We start from the raw sequence: 20,732 nt of genomic DNA on the forward strand, positions 1-20,732 counted from the left end.
ATCCCCAAATCCCTTAGAGAACTTAGAGAATAGCAGATCCTGCCAACACTCAAAAGTTCTACAATTGTAACTCTGATTTGAGTTGATGGGTATGCAAAGCTGAACAAAAGTAGAATTTAACTGGGTTTTTTGGTTTTTGTTTTTTTGGAGGGAGGTGACACCTGAAACAACGGAAGACACTGTCTATGGTATGAACAACAACTAACCCAGGGAAGATAAGATGCAGAACCATGAAACTGATTATAAATATAGGACATGGGCCACTAATGGTTGTAATGGTGTGTGCATGTGTGATGGAGTCAGAAATAGAATGACAGAAAAAAAACCTGTGGACTGAAGCTGACAGGCAAAGTAACTTTGAGGGCCAAAACTTGTGGGAGGATTATTGAAATGGGGATATGTGGGCATTCTTTGTACATACAACTGGAATTCGCCTAGGGCAGTGGTTCCCAATCTGTGGTATGCATACCACCAGTGGGACACAGACAGCCTGTCAGCGGTACACATTGACAGATTTATTATAATTACTTTATATGACAAAAAAATTGCTGATGGTATGTAAAGTTGTATCATTTTAAAGTGGTAGTGTGCAATCTGTCAGAGTTTGGGAACTGTTGGCTTAGGGGATTCTGTGTTCATTTGATTAATTACCTCATTCATAGATATTTTATGGCATTGCAACTATTGGTCTTTCATTTAGGATAAAAGGCCAATAGTTGCCTTTACTTGTAGTGAATTGTAACATTGTCTGTGCCCCACTCACTGCCCCACCCTGCCCCATGGCTGCTGTAGTGCCATGGTAGCTTTACTATGTCTCTTCTTCTGTTATGACTCCTGCTCCATCTAGCTCATCACCACGCTGCCAGTCCATCCAATCCTGAGCCCACCTCTCTCCCTCTTTTTTTCTTTCAGGTCACCTATCCTTACCAGGCACCTATCCTTCTAGGCTAGAGGCTGGAAATTATTTCAGCTGGAGGGCTACTTAATGAGTTTTGGTGAGCTGTTGAGAGCTGCACACACACCATCTTTCAGAAGATATCATTTTATATGCATGTGTTGGGGCATGGGTGGGAAGGTATGTGGGGTGTGTGGGGTCAGTGGGTGTGTGCATGTGTGTGCCTGTGTGCTAGGTCCCAGAAGCTGGCCAGGGTGGTGGGAGCAGGGGTTGGAGGTGTATGCACCAGCTCAGTACCCAGTTGCCTTTCACCCTCTACACCCATCCAGAACAATAAGCAGCTACTGGCAGGTGGCAGATTAGGTGGAAGGTGGATGGGAGTTGGAGTTGGAGCTGGAGCCCCATGCTCTGGTGCAGAAGCCGCCTGCCTGCAGTTTTCCCCAGCATGGTGCCCAATATGGCATTCATTCTCCAGGCTTCCTGGAGTGCCACAGAGGGAGCCGGAGGAAGAGCAGGAGGAGCCATTGGAGGTGGAGGGAGCAAAGCAGTATCCAGGTGGCTGCAGCCTCAATGGGAGTATCCCTGCTGGGATGCTGTGAGCCAGGGTAGTGCTGCCTGGTGGATGCAGCGTGGGTGCAGGTGGGAGTGTGGTGCAGGCCACCCTAGGCAGTAGTGGACAGGGATTGGCCCCATTCAGAGCACTGTGGGGCCAGTCAAGGGCTGGATACAATCAATTGGTAGGCATCTGTCCTGGCCTAGGTTCAGCCTACAGTCCATATTTTGCCCACCCCTGTTCTAGGAACTTTCTTACCTTTCCCAGACTGGCCACATTTCAGGGCACCTGTCCCTCTAGCCTGCTCATTCCTGCCCATGGCAGGGGGTTGGACTAGATGATCTGTCTAGCTCCCTTCCGATTCATTGATTCTATGATTCTAAAAGCATGGGTAATGTTATCATCCATAACAAAAATTCCCCCAGAAAGTATACGTAGCCCTCAAGTATAACTTTTCCTTCCTGCTAATTTCCTCAGTGCCCCCTTCACATCCTTGTTCCTCAGGCTGTAGATAAGTGGGTTCAGCAGAGGTGTCACAATTCCATAAAACACACCAATCACTTTTCCCTGGTCTGAGGAAGATTTGGATTGAGGCCCTAGATACATGAAGATGGCTGTGCCATAGAAGATGACAACCACAGTAAGATGGGAGGCACAGGTAGAAAAGGCCTTGATCCTGCCATTGGCAGAGTGGATCCTCAGGACAGCCACAACGATGTGGGCATAGGTGATAAGGATGAAGGCAAAGGGCATGAGTAGGGTGAGGATGCTGGTGGCAAATATCATAATCTGGTTGTTGTGTGTGTCTGAGCAAGCCAATTTCAGCATGGCCTGGATTTCACACACAAAGTGGTTGACAATATTGGGCCCACACAAGTGAGCTTGCATGGTAAGAGAAGGCACTGTGGTCAGGAGGAAAGCAGTGCTCCATGCAATGGCTGCCAGGCAGCTACAAACTCTCTTGTTCATGATGCGAGTGTAGAGTAGTGGTTTACAGATGGCCACCCATCGCTCATAAGCCATCACAGCCAGCAAGAGGCACTCAGACATGCCCAGGAAAAGAGAGATATACATTTGGGTGAAGCACCTGGTCAGGGAGATGGAGAGCGTCTTAGAGAGGCAGTGAATGAGCATCTGAGGAACAGTGCTGGTGGTATAGCAGATATCTATGAAGGACAAGTTGCTGAGGAAAAAGTACATGGGTGTATGCAGCTGGGAATCCACCCTGGTGAGCAGGATGAGGAGACCATTTCCAACTATGGTCACTAAGTAGATAATTAGAAATAGACCAAAGAGGGTGATTTTTACAGGAGGACTTTGGGAAAGTCCCAGCAGGATGAACTCAGTCACTATAGAGTCATTATTTCCTCCCATGTTGCTGTCCGAGTCTCACATGCCAGGGGACTCTATAGAAAAAGAGAACAAACAGCAGAACGTGCACTAGGACTTTCAACAGGAATTCTGCTTCTTGACTGAACTCTTTTTCCTTACATTTTCTGACTTTTGCAGAAAAAAAATCAATAGTTTGTGAAAAATAAAACCTTGAAAAATGTAATATTTTGGATAAATATTTCCCTATCTGGTTGTATGGGAGTTGAAGTGCTTATGCATGATAGCCTTGACCTCTTTTGTAGGGCAAGCTCACTCCTGATGCACCATGTGCGGGAAGTATTATATGATGCAGCCTCTGACCTCACAATGGGAGCAGTAGGGGATGTTGGAGCATGCTGGTCTGAGAACAACGTTTTGGAACCATGAGACATCCCAGGTACAAGTGCAGCATGGCACCATGTCAAATCAGCATATTGTCTGATACTTTGCTCAAATGTCAACATTTCCTAGGGAAGAGGATATTCACCTTCCCCTTGTTGACATGAAAAGGCCTTTCTACTAGCTGGTGCTGATTTTTTCACCTCTTCCACTCTTGTTCCTGACTTCTTGGGGTTGTTTTCCACCTATAATGAAGCATACTGTTACCAAAATTTACATCATAGGACTGAACCCAGATATCTAAGCACTGTACCTTTGGGAAAATAGCATGTAAGCTAAATAGCCTACTTTAGCTATTAACAGGAATCTGAGGGTTTTTACCTGCTTTGAAGAACAGCAGTTGGAGGCTAGTCCAAGGTGCACTTTAGTTGATGGAACAACTCCCACTTGAATAAGCTTGGATCAGGCTGTCAGAGCAGGACACAACACTGTGTTTTTTATACGGATATATAATGAAGCTATATGGTCTGGATACACTATACTAGTATAAATGTGTCTTATAACACTATAACTATTCTGTGCTTAAGTATGGGCAAATCAATACTGTTATTAAACACCTATTATTGGTGTAATTGTGTCCACACTCAAGGCTTTATGTCTTTAACTACAGATATAACTCAAATCTATATTGGTCAAGTGCTGACAGGATTTTTTTTTATCCTCAGTTAATATAAACCACAAATTGTGTACTGGTTTGACCAGAGCAATTTTAAACTATAATTATATTAATCCACAATCTGTATCTCTGAAGAGCTCAAAGCATTCATCAACAAATTATCAACTCTCCATTTATATGACATTTTACTGGAAAAATTAGCTTGGTCTTAGCCAAGATTCCTGTCTGCTAGGAGATGTGATTTTATCATTTTATAATAATGAGGAAATGGAAAGAGCAATCCATTTCATGGTTGGGGATTTAAGGAAAAAATTCCCTTTAAATGCCTTGCTCTCCATGACACACCCTTTCTTTCTTCCCTTGCTACGATCAGATCTTTCTACTTACAGGGGACAGTGCCCAGGTCACAGCCTTGCACCGCTCCTGCTTCCCCCGCATGTGAATGCAGCATATTAGGGTAGCAGGGGGCACCATAGAGACAGTTTGGCTGGATGCCAGAGCATCTCTGGATGTCGGATCCCAGGCTTGCCTCAGGGCACACATGACTACCAGGAATAATGGCCAAACATACATACCCCACTGATAGAAACAGAAAAAATAATACAGACCTCAATAAAAAGACAACCACATTCTGGCTGTGGGCAAAGGTACACTTGTAGCTGCTTCAAAATGGAAGGGAGTGTTGTTCTTGGGGAATAAGCAGTAGGTATTACACTGTAGCTGTTCAGTCTGCATGAACCTGAAACAGATGAAGCGAGCTAAGTCACTCTAACTTTGGCTTGAGGTGAAGCAGGGTTAAAATCGACGTGTTTCTGGTATTCTGGTATCACTATAATAAGGTCTTGCAAATGAAACAGCTACAAGAGCGTAACAACTACTGCTCACTGCTAAGGAGAAGCTCTGTCCTTTTGGAGTAGCTATAAATGTACTTTTAGTCAAAATCATCTATTTTTGTGAAACCAGGGTGAATAGGGTAGCCCATATAGGTGGACGTTTCCACTGAGTGAGGGGAAATTTGCACTCAGATCTGGCTCCTTGATAGATCTGTAGATTTCATAGGTTTCAAGGGCAAAGGTGAAAGATGATTTTAGGACTAGATGGCTGAACCAAAAGTAAGAAAAAAGATATGGTTCAGTTTGAACTGAAACAGAAGCCTTTAACTCTTTTAATAAATACAAAATAATTTTGGTTTTGGTTGTCTCAGACTGTAATGTTTAACATCATTTCTAGATTATTTTTCTTTTCTTTTTGGAAAGAAAGGTTCTTAGCTGAGTTATAGGACCTCCATCTAACCCAGGAGGTGCACAGTCCCACCAGGGGTAATGCCTTGTTGGACTTGGTCCTGGCCAGAGGTGATGATCTGGTGAGGGGGCTGTGGGTGCTTGACCACCTGGGTGACAGTGATCATCGCCTGCTGGAATTCACCATCCAGCGCAGGGTGTCAAAGGCCTGCAGTAAGACAGCAGCCCTGGACTTCAGGAGGGTAGATTTCAATGAGGTAAGGGGACTAGTTGGAGAGACACTGAGTTCCCAGACGGGAGGGGATTTGGGAGTCCAAGAAGAGTGGTCATTCCTTAAGGAGATGATCCTCCTAGCCAAAAGGGTGACAATCCCAACCCGGATCAAAGGGGACAAGAGTGCTCAAAAGCCCCCATGGCTCACCAAAAGCATCTAGGAACATCTCAAAGCTAAATAGGAGGCATACACCCAATAGAAGGGAGGGGCCATCACCAGCAAGGATTATACCTCCATTGCTTGAGATTGCAGGGGGGCTGTTAGGAAGGCCAAGGCAGAGGTGGAACTGGAACTGGCGACCCAGATCAAAGATAACAAGAAGTCCTTTTTTAAGTATATAGGGGGTAAAAAGAAGGTACTAAGTAATGTGGGGCCTCTGCAGGACGTACTTGGAAATCTGGTGGTTGCTCCAAATGACAAAGCTAACTTCTTTAACAATTCCTTTGCCTCCATTTTTCTGAGCAGGGACTGGGTCATCCCTCCCATTGGGAACCCGGATGGACCCAGGGGCGGTGCAGCCAGGCCCAGGGTCAGTGAGGACCTAGTCAGGGAACTTCTGGTGAGACTAGATGTGTTCAGATCAACAGGTCCTGACAATTTCCACCCCAGAGTGCTGAGGAAATTGGCAGAGGTCATTGCGGAACTTCTGGCACAGCTCTATGAGCACTTGTGGTACTCCAGCAAGGTGTCAGAGGACTGGAAAAGGGCCAATGTGGTTCTCATTTTCAAAAAAAGGAGGAAGAAGGAGCCAGGAAACTACAGGCCAATTAGTCTTACCTCAGTCCTGGGGAAGTTCTTTCAGAAAATTATCCAGGAGCACATCTGTGAGGGACCAGCAGGTGAGATTATGCTTAGGGGCAAACAACATGGGTTCAGTAGAGGCAGGTCCTGTCAGACCAACCTGGTGGCCTTCTACAACCAGGTCACAAAATCCTTGGACACAGGTGTCGCTGTGGACATAGTCTTTCTGGACTTTAGGAAGGCCTTTGACACTGTCTCTCACCCCATTCTCATTAAAAAATTAGGCACCTGTGGCGTCGATGCCTACACAGTCAGTTGGGTTGCAAATTGGCTGCAGGGCTACACTCAGAGAGTGGTGGTGAATGGGTCATTTTTGACCTGGAGGGACGTGACCAGTGGGGTTCCCCATGACTCAGTTTTCGGGCCCTCACTGTTCAACATCTCCATCAGTGACTTGGACGAGGGGGTGAAAAGCACCTTGTTCAAATTCGCGGATGACACCAAAATGTAGGGAGGGGAGAAGTGGGCATGCTAGAAGGGAGGGACAGGCTACAACTAGATCTGGACAGGTTACAAGGGTGGGTGGATGAGAATAGGATGGGTTCAATACTGAAAAGTGCAAGGTGATGCACCTAGGAAGGAAGAACCAGCAGCATGCCTACAGGTGGGGGAACTCCCTTCTTGTCAGCACAAAGGCAGAGAAGGATCTTGGAATCACTATTGATTCCAAGATGAACATGGGCCGCCAATGTGGGGACGTGGTTCGAAAGGCTAACCACACCCTGTCATGCACCCCCAGATGCATCTCAAGGAGGTGATCCTCCCCATCTATATGACACTGGTCAGGCCACAGCTGGAGTACTGTGTCCAGTTCTGGGCGTCACACTTCAGGAGGGATGTGGCCAGCATTGAGAGGGTCCAGAGGAGGGCCACTCGCATGATCGGGGGCAGCAGGCCAGGCCCTATGAGGACAAGCTACGGGACCTGAACCTGTTCAGCCTCCACAAGAGAAGGCTGAGGGGGGATCTGGTGGCCGCCTATAAACTGGCCAAGGGGGATCAGCATGCAATGGGAGAGTCCCTGTTCCCCCAAGCACTACCGGGAGTAACAAGGAATCACGGCCATAAGTTGACTGAGAGTAGATTCAGGCTAGATATCAGGAGGTGCTACTTCACAGTCATGGCGGCTAGGATCTGGAACCAACTTCCAAGGGAAGTGGTGCTGGTTCTTACCCTGGGGGTCTTCAAAAGGAGGTAAAATCATCACCTAGCTGGGGTCCTGTGACCCCAGCATTCTTTCCTGCCCTTGGCAGGGGATCGGACGTAATGATCTGCTCAGGTCCCTTTTGAACCTACCAACTATGAAACTATGGAAAAGCTTATCCTCTCTCTCTCTCCCAACCTCACTCTCTCTCAGTATCTTTAAGGTAATTTAAAAATCTGACTTAGAAACAAAACATCAACATTTTCATTAACAAATGTTAAATCAAAATATTCCAGCATTTCTACAATTAAATATATTGCCATATTCAAAATTACTTATCTTATTTTTCACTGAGACAAGTTACCAAATGTGACCAGTATTTGTGTATAGTTCTGATCCCTTCAAATCTCCATTTTTAAGCACATTTACTGTATGTCAAAAGAAAAAGAAAATCCTTAAGCTCTTGTGAACATTTGGTCTCACCTACTTTGTTTAGTATGCCATGGAATATAAAAAGTCATATTTCTAACTGGCCTATGTCTTCTGATTTAAGCTTCAGCATTTCTTTTAAAGACACACTCAGACTGATTTAGGCTATGATTGCACGTACATGTGGAACTATTTAAAAAACAGGAGTGTTTCCAAAGGGCAGCAGCTGTAATGTTCTAAGAGTTAAATGTGGACAAGAAGGGTTGGTTACAAATGCAGTAAGACTGCTCCAACTTTAACACTGGAAGAAGCTATGGGAAAACCAGGGAGTTAAAAAAACAAGCTGCCATAATTTATTGTAAAGCCAAAATCTTTGCAATAAAAACTTCCAACAATTCAAGATTTTTGGGTTACAAAGAAGAATGTACAGATCCAGGTTTCTGGCATACACAGTACTTTTTAGGGAAAACTGATATTTGGCATGTACGTTTCCATTTAATCAGCAACCTCATTTCCCACTCTGAAGAGCTTCTAACACTAAAAAAACTGTCCTGAAATCTCAAGCTCTGAGAACACTCTTAAGGTCTCCAGTTCAGCTGCAAGTGGTGGCCTTACAGCAATTTTTTTGGGTTGCTGTTATCATACATTTTCAAAAATTGGGTTAGCACTTAGGAGCCCCAGGCATGGGCCGGGACCTTACTATGAGAGGCACTGATCAAACACAGATCTTATATTGTAATATTCTTCTCTTTTTCAAAGAGGCACAATGGGTCATACATTATTTTCCTATTTTTGGTTACTTTTTAAAAATAATGCTTTATAAAAAATCTATTAAATGTTTCTTTTGATGTACTTTTGGGCATTCCTTCTCTATTTCTGCTCTCTCTGTGAATAGGAAGGGTGAGCCCTGGAGACAGAAAATATACTGGAGGGCGAAAAATGGAAAGTTCTGTATGCGGAATGAAAATAAACTTTAAATGGCTCACCAGATCCTGTGTGTCGGAATGAACAGTGGTAGGGATGAAAGCAGGCTTCTTCTTCTGTGAGAGGGGAATCAGTGATTCCAAGAAATATAGAACAAAACAGCATTGAAAATAATGTTTATCTTTTTTGAATAAAACCTTGATCAAATTAATAGTAGGATTTTTACCTAGTATAAGTTCAGAGATGACGTATTGCGCCCCAAATCAGTGGGTGAGAACTGAGAATCCCTGAGCAAGTTTATTTAAAGAATCTCAGCTCCTGCATCAAATTGAATTGCAAGGAGCATCATTGTTTGAAATTATATTGTTGTGTACATTGGAAAAGGAATACCGGCAAATGGTTTAGTTTATGAATTAAATGGAAATCAACTCCATTAGGACAAGAGATTAGCCTGAGTCCAGTTCTAGCTAACAAGTGTGCTGGTTAAATGTATATTCTTCCTCACCAAAGAACAGGCAGCTGCTGGGGAACAGTAGGATATTTTCAAGAGATCTTTATAGTGCTAAAAAACCTAACAAGTTTCAGATCTCAGGCATGAAGAAATGACTTGGGATCAAATCCCAGGATGGCAACTAGCTTGCATGTGTTTTTTTCATGGTGGAAGAGGCAATGGGAAATTCAGAGCAAAGCAACATTTTGTATTTCAGTAACTGTTCCCTCCCCATTCATGTTTCTCTTCATACATTTATAGGAAAATAAATTAGTTCAGGTCAGCCAAATATTTTGGGTTTCTTCAGATTGTTTATTGTCTTAAAATTAAATGAAGAAAACATTATGAAAAGTCATTTTGAAATAAAACATAAAAGTTTCATTTTGAGGATCTTGGAACAAAAGAATTTAAATTTCATCTTTTCACCTAGAGAGATGGATCTAGCTTCTAGGCCTCCATTGCCCAGAGAGGGCATGTCCACACATGCAGGCACATGTGCTTGCAGAGGCTCAAATAGAAGCAGCACAAAATTGAGCTGGCCTACCTGGCCCCATTACCCATCTGGCCCAGCCTCCCAGCACTTTAAAAAAATAGAAGCCCTGCACTCACCAGCTGTAGCAGGGGCTGTGGGAGCTCTGGGGCCTGCTGGCAGAGGCCCTCATGCAGCTCCTCTCCCTGATTGCTGCCCCCCCCCGCCTGGCCCCAGCAGTCAGGGAATCCAACCCCCCCCAAATCCCTGCACTCACCAGATGTAGCAGAGGCTGTGGGCACTCTGGGCCCATGTGGCAGAGCCCCCCCTCCACAGCCTCCACTCCCCAATCTCCACCCCCCTGCCCAGCTCCACCCCGATGGCCTCTACCACCTAGCCCCAGCCTAGTCCCAGCACTTTAAAAAAAAAAGCCCTGCACTCAGCGGCTCTAGCAGTGGCAATCAGGGCCTTTGGGGACTTGTGGCAGAGCCCCCTTCCTCATGCAGCATGAGGGATCACCCCCCTTCCTAGCACCCACATGGCAGCTGCTCCATGGCATGGATGCAGCACAGCTAAGCAGCATGCTGCACGCTGTCTGGGAGCTGAGGCCACTGGGACTGAGTGGTGCTGGGCTCCTGGTGACAGCTAGAACTGCCCCTGTTCCCAGATAGTGTGCAGTGCCCTGCCGAGTTATGCTGCACTTGCAACATGGGGAAGCTTCCACGTGGGTGCCAGGCAGGGGGGCAATCCCCACTGCTCCCCACTGCTCCATGCTGCATGGGGGGGCTCCCTCTCCCTGGGGCAGCCCGAGCCCAAGAGGCAGGGGTCCCTCCCTCCCCGGGGCCCGCAACTCACCACCCCAGCATGATGTCTGCAGGTGTGGGGGAATGCAGGGAGGTGGGAGTGGCACCGACTTCCAGCCCCGACAGCCACAGCAGCAGCAGCAGCAGCATCTCTTGCCAGCCCAGCTGCAGCATCCCTCTGAGCCGAAACCCACAGCCCCTGCTCCCACCTGCCCGCTGCACCACGACCTGCTCCAGTCCATGCAGCCGGTGGGGACTGGCACAGGGTGCGGCCAGCATGCAAATAAGAAAAGGAGGGGCAGGGCTAGGAACAAAACCCTGCAATGTGGGAGAAGGGAGGAGCCGGCATGCAAATGAGGAAGGGAGGGGTGGGGCAAGGAAGGGACACCATGAAATGAAGGGGGAGGGGAGGAGCCGCACCACTTCCACAACTTTAAGCTGACGTGGTGCGTGTGGGAAACTTGTCCCTTCCCCAGCCGTTCAGCAGCCATTAGAAAGCTGCTGAGGGGCTGGGGGAGGGACAAGGGGTGGGAACAAAAGTAAACAGTGTTTACTTTTGTTTCCCATTGCAGCACCACAGGACTCAGAAAATGTCTTGGTGGGCTGTATGTTGGACAAACCTGATCTAGACTCTCTCTCAATAAGTCTCCCATGCTAGGTACAAAGGACAGTTTTATTGGTTACAAGGAGTAGGTTTGGAATAGGGTACAGTGTAGAACAATATCAGAGAAATACCTTAGAGCAAACAGTGGCATGGTAGCCTTTGATCATGCATCTGAGTTGCTGTAAGCTATATACCTAGTTAGATCTCAAGTAGCTTACTCAAAAGTATCATCCAGAGGCAGGTGGAGATTCTCTCTGGAGGCAAGTAGTTCAATGAACATGAGTTTCAAGAGAGAGACTGAGTTTCAGATGGTCCAGCTTCTCTGAGAGTTCTCATCATGGCTGCTGCCTCACCTCCTGGGCAGTCCTTAACTTATATATACCTTGTGACCTCATTTACCTGATCCAATGAAGGCCAGCAGCTGTTGGCAGCCAGCCATCCAATTTGAAATGCATCACTGGTTGCCAGGTAGACTGGCAGGGTCTCTAGCTCCCTCCCAGTCATGATGGCATTGCTTAGAACAGTAGGGAGTTTAAGCCCCCACTCAGGTGTGTGAGGCCAGTCACATAGGCAGAGGGAGCAGGTTTTCCCCTCCCTCAGGAATGTATCCAGCTCAGGTTATAACTGTGGGTACCTGAAGCCAAAGGGGCCAGGGGTGTCTGCCCTTTGCAGTGACCATGGTAACCAAATTGTCAAATTGGTTATCCTCCTGATAGCAGAGTTTGGAGGTAAGACAGAGATGGCATTCTGCCACAAGCACTATGAATGAAGGAGACCAGGCGGTGATAATAGACCACAGCATGAATATGAGCTGGCAGTGCAACTCTGTTGCCAGCCGGGCAAATAATACTCTGGCATTCATCAATCAATGCATTTCCAGCAAGAGCAAGGAGGTGATTCTTCCTCTCTACTTGGCACTGGTGAGGCCCCAACTGGAGTACTGCATCCAGTTCTGGGCACTGCACTTTAACAAGGATGTGGGAAAACTTGAGAGTCCTGAGAAGGGCCAGCTATATGATTAGAGGCTTGCTGGGCAAGCCATACGAGGAAAGGTGGAAGGATCTGGGACTCTTCAGCCTGAAAAAGAGAAGCTGAGAGGGGACTTGGTAGCAGCTTCCAGCTACATCAGGGGAGTGCATCAGGGGCTTGGTGAACAACTGTTCACCAGGGTGCTCTTGGGGAGAACCAGGAGTAATGGCCACAAACTCCTGGAAGACCATTTCAGGCTCAACATTAGGAGAAACTTCTTCACAGCTAGGGTGTCCAGACTATGGAATAAGCTCCCTCCAGAGGTGGTGCAATTGCCTACCCTGGAAATCTTCAAGAGGAGTCTGGATGGCCCCCCTCACAGGGGCCACAGCCCCCAACACGGGCCGCAGCTCCTTCCACAGGGACCACAGCCCCCCAACTGGACCCACAGGCCCCCCACAGGGGCTACAGCCCCCCCTCACATGGCCCACAGCTCATCTGCAGCAGCAGTGGCTGTCAGGGTGCTCAGGGCCCTCCTGGCAAACCCTCCCATGGCACAGGGCAGCTCTGCTTGACCCTGGCCACCTGGCACCCAGCGCTGCCTGTACCACATTGTATGGTCCCAGCCTGGCTCAGCACAGGACCATGCACCTTTGGGCAGCTCTGGGCTGCTTGGGCTGTCATCTGGGGCCCCGTGCCACTCCTGGTGGCTACATGTTGCACCAGGATGAGCCCTGCGTGTGGTGCAGGACCCAGGTGAAAGCCAGAGTGGCCCAGAACTGTGCAAAGGTGCACAGCCCTGTGCCGAGCCAGGTTGATTTGGCACAGGCAGCACCGAGTGCCAGTCATCCGGGGCTGATTTGTGCTGCCCCATGCCATGGGGTACACTTTGCCAGGAGGGCCCCGAGTTCCCCCATGACTGCTGCTGCTGCAGGGGGCAGGAGCTGTGGGCTGTGCAGGTGGCAGGCAGGGGACCCACCCCTCCCAAACAGCCCCCTGCCTGCAACCACAGTCCTCTGCACTCCCACAGCCCCACTACTCCATTTCTCCCCATCCCCAGTCCCTTATCTCTGACAGAGCCAGGATCCATGTAGCTTGTGCTGGTCCAGGCTGCCCCATATGTGTAGGCAGTGTGCACCAGCACCAGGGCATGAGGCAGCCATAGAAACACTTTGACCAGCTACCAGAATGTCTCCTTTGAGGACCCAAGCTTCTGGTTGCCTCAGAGCATGGCCACGGACCATGCCCTGCCCCACTTTTTTTCTGATTTTTGTTTTTGATTCCCAGATATCCAGATATCAAATTTTGAGCCCACACTGCAAATATTAAATGCAGGAAACCTTTTTTTCTTCCCAGTGTGCCTCTTTACACATTTTGAACTGCTCTGAGATGTGGAAAGAGGAAGGCGTGGGCTCATTTGGATGCACCCAGGGAGTTCAAACCTGGGTCTTGTTTTTTTTCCCAACACAGTATTCTAAACACAGTGCAACAGGAAGCTGCCCCCACCTGGGCAGCCACAAGGCAGTATATTGGGAGATATATGAGACCAGGAGGAAGACAAAAAGCCAGAAGGTATATGGCCCAGTGAAGTGGCTGCCACACTTTCAAGGAGGGGACCTGGGTTCTAGCCTAGAGCCTTGTTCTCAATGAGGCAGAGACTTCTGCACTGCCTTCCATCCATTTTTTTTCAGTGTTTATTAAATGCAAGGCTTAAATACAAGGTCAGCTTGTAAAGAAGTACCAGAGTAGGCCTTGGATACTTCATGACCTGTAGTGTGGGGACTAGGAAATCAGAGTTGTATGGTCCAATTCCTTTTCAGAGAAGGGGATCTACAACCCAGATCTACAGTTTTCCAGCTGAGTGCCCTAACCGCTAGTTTTTTAGGCTAAAAGATGAAAGGTGCCTTTTACTCAATGTAACACTCATTAATCATTTTCAGGCTGCAGATGCCACTATGCATCTGCAAGGTGCATGATCATTTAAACTTCAATAGGCCCAACCAGTTCATAGCCAATTACCCATGCTCAGTCTGTACATCTAATCTATTCACACTTGCAGGAAACAGAATTTCTGCCTGTCCAAAAGTCCCAGAAATGTCACTTATTTAACTAAAATGCTGATGCTTAGGGGCACTTTTATATGTGCTCCAGGAGTAGGGGTGGTACTTTGATTAGAGTGGCTCTAAGAGCCACAATGTCTTCTGTATCAGAATCCCCGTGCTTCAAAATGGTGGTGGGTGTGTGAAATAAATCTCATTTGATGAGCTTTAGTTCAAACACTCCCACTGCCATTTTGAAGTGCGGGGAAGCTGATACATGAGAGGCTGCTAGAGTCCAGTAATTACTAGGGGTTTGTGATATGGGCCCCAATTTGATTTGTATTTGGCCCAAATCAAGGACAGTGATTTGATTCGCTGATTCAGATTACTGTCCTTGACTCGATTCAGCTGAATCTGAATGTGAAGATTCTATGCTGATTCAGAGAATCAGCAATTTGGCCATAGACAGCTTTAAATATTTTTTCTACATACCTTGAGGTACCAGGTGTGACAGCCAGAACCAAAGAGATTAATAAGCAATAAATATGTGCCTCTTGGAGGCATTTAGAATTTTTGCCTAATATAAAGCTTGTAAGTTTGTAACCTGCAAATGTAACTTACCTGTCATAAGTTTAATCAAAATGATAAAACTAACTATTTGTGGAACTGACTGAGCCTCAAAGGTGAAGCTATAGCTGTAAAATTAGCTGACCCAATGGTTTTTGCCTTGATGATAAAAACTGAATTCAACAACCTGGCACACCCAGCACATTCCAGGAAAGCACATCTCAAGAAAGCATAGTCAGAGAAATCTAAAGGGGTTGAATAATGTTAATTTCAAATCTAAAAATGCTATGTTGTAATTTGCTTATTGGAGAAACCCAAGTTTGAGTAGTAACCTTTTATGATAATTTTTAACACTTTTCAATCCCATAGGGTAAGATTGCCACTATAGGGCAAGATTGTGAGTGGCTCTAAAGCCAACAAATTAGCATAAGACTAGGTATAAAAACGTGTGCATTGGGTGACCAGCAGGAAGGAGGGAACAGAAAGGTCATTGCTTTTCCAAGCCCGGACTCCGAAATCCCAGTGTGAGTGAGGATTGGATCCTGATCAAGGGACCTTCCCTGGTAATTCCTCTGACAGCGGCTCATACAGTTGCAGTTCCCAGTCAGCCTGCAACTAAATTGATACACTTACAGGGACGCCTGACTTCACTGGAATCACTTGGCGTGCACCTGGCATTGAGGGATTATTGATAAATTGCCAACCCATGTCTGTCTATCTGTTGTTTTAAACAGCCCAGTGTCTGATACCCTTGCAGTGCCCAGTTGGCCTGCGACAGATTAATCCATCTATCTGTTGTTATTATCTGCTGTTATTATTTAATATTAGCTCTTTAATACTGCATTATCTGCTTATCACATTTATCTTTCTGTTCACTGTTGTGTGTGTGTAAGCTATAATAAATTTGCCTTTGCTTCACTCCCAACTCTGCCTCCTTGGTCCCGAACCAAACAGCCCAGTGGCTGATACAGTTGCAGTACCCAGTCAGCCTGCAACTAAATTGATACACTCACAGTGCCCAGATGACCTGTGACATCAGGCATGGCTCATGAATGCTGTGATGCTGGGATGGATGGAGCATCTCATAGGAGTGCAGGGGCCCCCTGCATCAGCAGCCATCCCGTAAGTGGACCAGAAGTACTTTTCCCTATCTTATTCCATCCAAGTCCACTGAGGAATGCACAGGGCCCCACCACCCCACCCCTTTGGCTTGGCAATCAGCCACAGGGGGATCCCAGGTGCCCCCCCAGACCCAGGATGCACCAGTTGCTGAGCCAGAGGGGTGTGGGGGGCCCCCCAGCATACTCTACAGTGGACCCAGAAGTAGACCGGAAGTGTTTCTGGTCCATGTTCGGGTCTGCTGCCGCACTCCTGTGGAATGCTTCCACTCCTGTGGAACACTTCATCCACCCCAGCACGGCAGCATTCACAAGCCACCTGGTACCTTGAGGTACATAGAAAAAACATTTAAAGCTGTGTGTCCAGATTGCCAAATCTTTCTGAATCTCTCCAAATTGATTCAGAGAGTTCTGATTCAATTCCGAGAGATTAAAGGGTCTCCTGATTCAGTTCAGATTCAGAGATTCGGCCACCTAATGAGGCCAAATCTCTGCAAAATCTAATCAGTGACCAAAGCTTCCCACAGCCCTAGTAATTACCATGCTCTAGCAGACTTGATTAATTGACCCAAATACAGTGCATTGGTGCAGCCTCCCAGCATGTTCAAAGGCACCCTAAATGACCAAAAAGAAATATAATTTTATCTTTTCTATTTGTGTTTAATTAGGAGTAGACTGATTTAACTCAAGCATTACGGGCAAAAAGACAGGAAGGCTCTTCTCCATATTGTTGCTGATTCATGTTCCCAGATTTGTATATAGGTAGCTGTGTACATATGTGGGCTTATATGACTTGGTATGGAATTCCTACTTCCATGCAGGTGCCCAAAAAGCCATGTAGACAAGAAAAAAATGTCCAAGAATAGAATTTCACCATGCTGCCCAGGTTCATGGCACTCAGGCACTATGATTCTATGGGAGATGGACAGGGTAACCCAGCATCTGGCAGATCCTTTGGTACTGCATGCTGAATCCTTTTCTATTTATATGTTTAGAGCCTATCTGTGCTCTAAACACTGACAAAGGGATTCAGTGAGTCAACACCTCATGGGTGATATTTCCCCCTTCTTCTGGGAAAAAAGGTGCAGAGAAGGGAATTGGCTTCTTCCTAGCTCAGGACCAGTGCAAGTCCCAGGTCTATGTCCCTTATTGTTGCTGGTATGTGTTGTAGGGCTTGAGTCCCCTCCTGGCTGGTGCCCTGCTCACTGGTGACAATAGGATGGGTCCCCATGTGAGCACCACCTGCATGTTCTGGTAACTATTCCTTCTCACCTGCCACGACTTGATCTTATCTTCTTGGGAGACAGTTCCCAGTAGGTAGCTCTCTGGATCCCACACGCTAGCTTCTTTGTGAGGCTCCGACCTTCCCTTCATCCCACCCTTATTACATCCAGAGCCAGAACGGACGTCAGCGTCTTGAGGTAGCTGTCACAGATGATCTCTTCTCATCTGGTAGTCAGGCAATTGCTGATATGAGCCTGCACCAGCGGCTGACTCCTTGTAGGTCATCTTTCATGGTTTGAATTAGAGTCAATACAACTAAACCTGCCTCAGTCCTGAGATACTAGCCCTCTTGTAAAGAAGCCCACATGTGAACTGTAATGAAAACAATCAGTGTTCCCCAGGTGTCTTCCCTGGGTCCACTTGCTCCTGGTGTAGGAGCCTCTGGTCCCTCTTCTTCAGTTATCTGTCATCAGCAGGCCCTGTGGCTCCTTGCTGCTTCCCCACAGCATTGTTGTGGAACCTTCCAGTGGGTTGCCACTCTTTCCCACCTTGGCCCCATCTGACCTGAGTCTAGGTCCTTCCTGGTTGCTCCTGCCATCACTCCAGCCACCCATCTTGGCATCCCTGGTTTGCTCCCCTGTTCCTAGGGTCTGTTCCCCACTGCCCTCTGTCTCAGGTGGCCCTCTTCCTCTGTCTGGCACCACCTCCCAATCTCCTCCATCAAACACTCTAGAGCCCACCTTTTCAAGGGCCCACTTTCCTAACAGGCCCTGCTCTTTTCCCCACCAATCCACAGGCTCATGCTGCTCTGGAAATGGTGCACCAGAGCCTCCTGTGAGTCATCCCACTGCCATTGTTGGTCTCCTCTCCTGTGGTAAGTTATGGGGGGAATCAACGTTGGCTGTCCCTTCCCCCATCATACTCATCAATAAATAGTCATCAGCCTACATTTCTGATTTAGTTAGTCTTTGCAGATCTATAGTTTCATAGTTTCATAGTAGCTAGAGTCAGAAGGGACCTAGGTAGATCATCTAGTCCGACCCCCTGCCTTAGCAGGAAAGAGCACCGGGGTCAGATGACCCCGGCAAGGTGGTCATCTAACTTCCTTTTAAAAATCCCCAGGCTAGGAGCCTGCACCACTTCCCCTGGAAGCTGGTTCCAGGCCCTAGCCGCCCTGACTGTGAAGTAGCGCCTCCTAATATCTAATCTAAACTTACCCTCCGCCAGCTTGTGACCGTTATTCCTGGTCACTCCTGGCAGCGCACGGGGGAACAGGGACTCCCCCAATACCTGCTGATCCCCCCTGACCAGTTTGTAGCAGGCCACAAGGTCCCCCCTTAACCTTCTCTTGTGGAGGCTAAACAGGTTCAGGTCCCGTAGCCTCTCCTCATAAGGCCTGCCCTGCTGACCCCTGATCATACGAGTGGCCCTCCTCTGAACTCTTTCCATATTGTCCACGTCCCTCTTGAAGTGTGGCGCCCAGAACTGGACGCAGTACTCCAGCTGCGGCCTGACCAGTGCCGCATAGAGGGGGAGGATCACCTCCCTGGACCTGCTCGAGATGCATCTGTGGATGCAGGACAGGGTACGGTTGGCCTTCTTGACTGCCTCCCCACACTGCCGGCCCATGTTCATCGTGGAGTCAATGACGACTCCAAGATCCTTTTCTGTCTCCGTGCTGGCAAGAGGGGAGTTCCCCAACCTGTAAGTGTGGTGCCGGTTCTTCCTCCCCATGTGCAACACCTTGCACTTATCAGTGTTAAACCCCATCCTATTCTCATCCGCCCACCGTTGCAACCTGTCAAGGTCAGCTTGTAGCCTATTGCACCCTTCTAGTGCACCCACATCCCCCCACATCTTAGTGTCATCAGTAAACTTGAACAGGGTGCTTTCTACCCCCTCATCCAAGTCACTGATGAAGATGTTGAACGGTGCGGGCCCGAGGACCGAGCCCTGCGGAACCCCACTGCCCACATCCTTCCAGGTCGAGAAGAACCCATCCACTACCACCCTCTGGGTGCGGCCCTCCAACCAGTTGGCGACCCATTTGACCGTGTGGGCATCGACACCACAGTCTCCCAGCTTTTTGATGAGGACAGGGTGAGAGACAGTGTCAAAAGCCTTCCGGAAGTCCAAAAAGACTACATCCACAGCAACCCCTGCGTCTAATGATTTGGTGACCTGATCGTAAAAGGCCACCAGGTTGGTCTGACAAGACCTGCCACTGATGAACCCATGTTGGTTGCCCCTGAGCATGCATTCCCCCGCAAGGCCCTCCTGGATGTGTGCCAGGATAATTTTTTCAAAGAGCTTACCCGGGATTGAGGTAAGACTAACTGGCCTGTAATTTCCCGGGTCCTCTTTTTTTCCCTTTTTGAAGATAGGGACCACATTGGCCCTCTTCCAGTCCTCCGGCACCTCGCCAGAGCACCACGAGTGCTCATAGAGCCGCGCCAGGGGTCCCGCAATGACCTCGGCCAGTTCCTGTAGAACCCTAGGGTGAAGATCGTCCGGACCAGCGGACTTGAACACGTCCAGCCTCTCCAGAAGTACCCTAACTAACTCCTCGCTAACCCCTGGCCCAGGCATGTCTCTCTCGGGGCCCGAGGGGGGCCCAGCAGGGAGGTGGCTGAACTGGTCCCTACTTAGGAAGACAGAGGCAAAGAAATTGTTAAATATGTTAGCTTTGTCATCTGGCGTGATGACTAAGTTGCCCATCGTGTCCTGCAGGGGCCCCACATTACCCGGGACCCTCTTTTTACCCCCTATGTATTTGAAGAAGGACTTCTTATTGTCTTTAATCCGGGAAGCTAGTCCTATCTCCAACTCTGCCTTGGCCCTCCTGACTGCCCCCCTACATCCTCGGGCGACTGTAACATAGTCCTTCTTGGTGATGACCCCATCTCTCCATTGGGTATATGCCTCCCTTTTAGCAAGGAGACATTCCCGGATGCTCTTAGTGAGCCATGGGGGTTTATGTGCCCTCCTGCTCCCTTTGACCCTTGTTGGGATTACCTCCCTTTGGGCATGGAGGATTGTCTCCTTAAGGAGCAACCACTCACCTTCGACATCTGATTCCCTTCCCCTCTGGAAGTCATCTACTATGACTTCTGTCTGATTTGAGACTAACATAGCTAATTACCTCTCTATCTCTAAGTTCATTGTGGCAGGATGATGGAAAGGAGCAAGGCTCTGTGCTCCTCCCTTGGCCCTTTCCATTTTCAGAGGCCGATATACTATACTATAATGGGTGATAGCAGAAAATTCCCTGGCCTGGTGGGGAATTGAAAGACTGCTGGCTGCCAGGTTGGGGAAAAAACCTGGCCCAGAGTTAAAATGATATTTTCTAAAAGATTTTATGTATGGGGTGCTCAACAGTTCACCAAAACTCTTTAAGTGATCCTCCAGCCAAAATAATTGCCCACTTCTAGGTTAGAGGTTTATAGTATTCTGAATGTCTTTGGGAAACAGATAAAAGCTTCCCATGCCCAAATGTTGACAAGATTGGCTGGCCTCAGACCAGTTAATACTGGGAAGGGAGACACTGAGAAAGTGAAAGCTGTTATACAAATGCCAACTTATAATCCAAATAGAAAAGCTAAGGACTGCATCCCAAAGGGTTGTCTTGATATGCCCCCCGGAAGGTAATTGCAAATGAAGCAGTATTGGTAGTTGGATAAAATCCATGCCTGCTTTAAGATATTAAATAAAACCTATGGGAATGGGCTAAAGAAAAAACTTTGAAGCTGGATTTGGGGGAGGCAACTCTGGATGCAAATTTTAGGCAATACACAATGGACAGA

At 47.7% G+C, this 20,732-nt stretch overlaps 1 protein-coding gene across 1 annotated transcript; it reads right to left on the reverse strand.

Moving 5' to 3' along the window:
• Nucleotides 1-1,889: 1,889 nt before the first annotated feature.
• Nucleotides 1,890-2,822, reverse strand: LOC149864284 (olfactory receptor 13H1-like). Its single transcript, XM_090049077.1, has one exon. The coding sequence runs from the start codon at nt 2,820-2,822 to the stop codon at nt 1,890-1,892; it is 933 nt and encodes a 310-aa protein (XP_089905203.1).
• Between the last annotated feature and the right edge of the window lie 17,910 nt (nt 2,823-20,732).

The sequence above is a fragment of the Crocodylus siamensis genome, chromosome 5 (assembly GCF_052110815.1).
Source record: "Crocodylus siamensis isolate JL-2025a chromosome 5, ASM5211081v1, whole genome shotgun sequence".
NCBI classification, from domain to species: domain Eukaryota; kingdom Metazoa; phylum Chordata; order Crocodylia; family Crocodylidae; genus Crocodylus; species Crocodylus siamensis.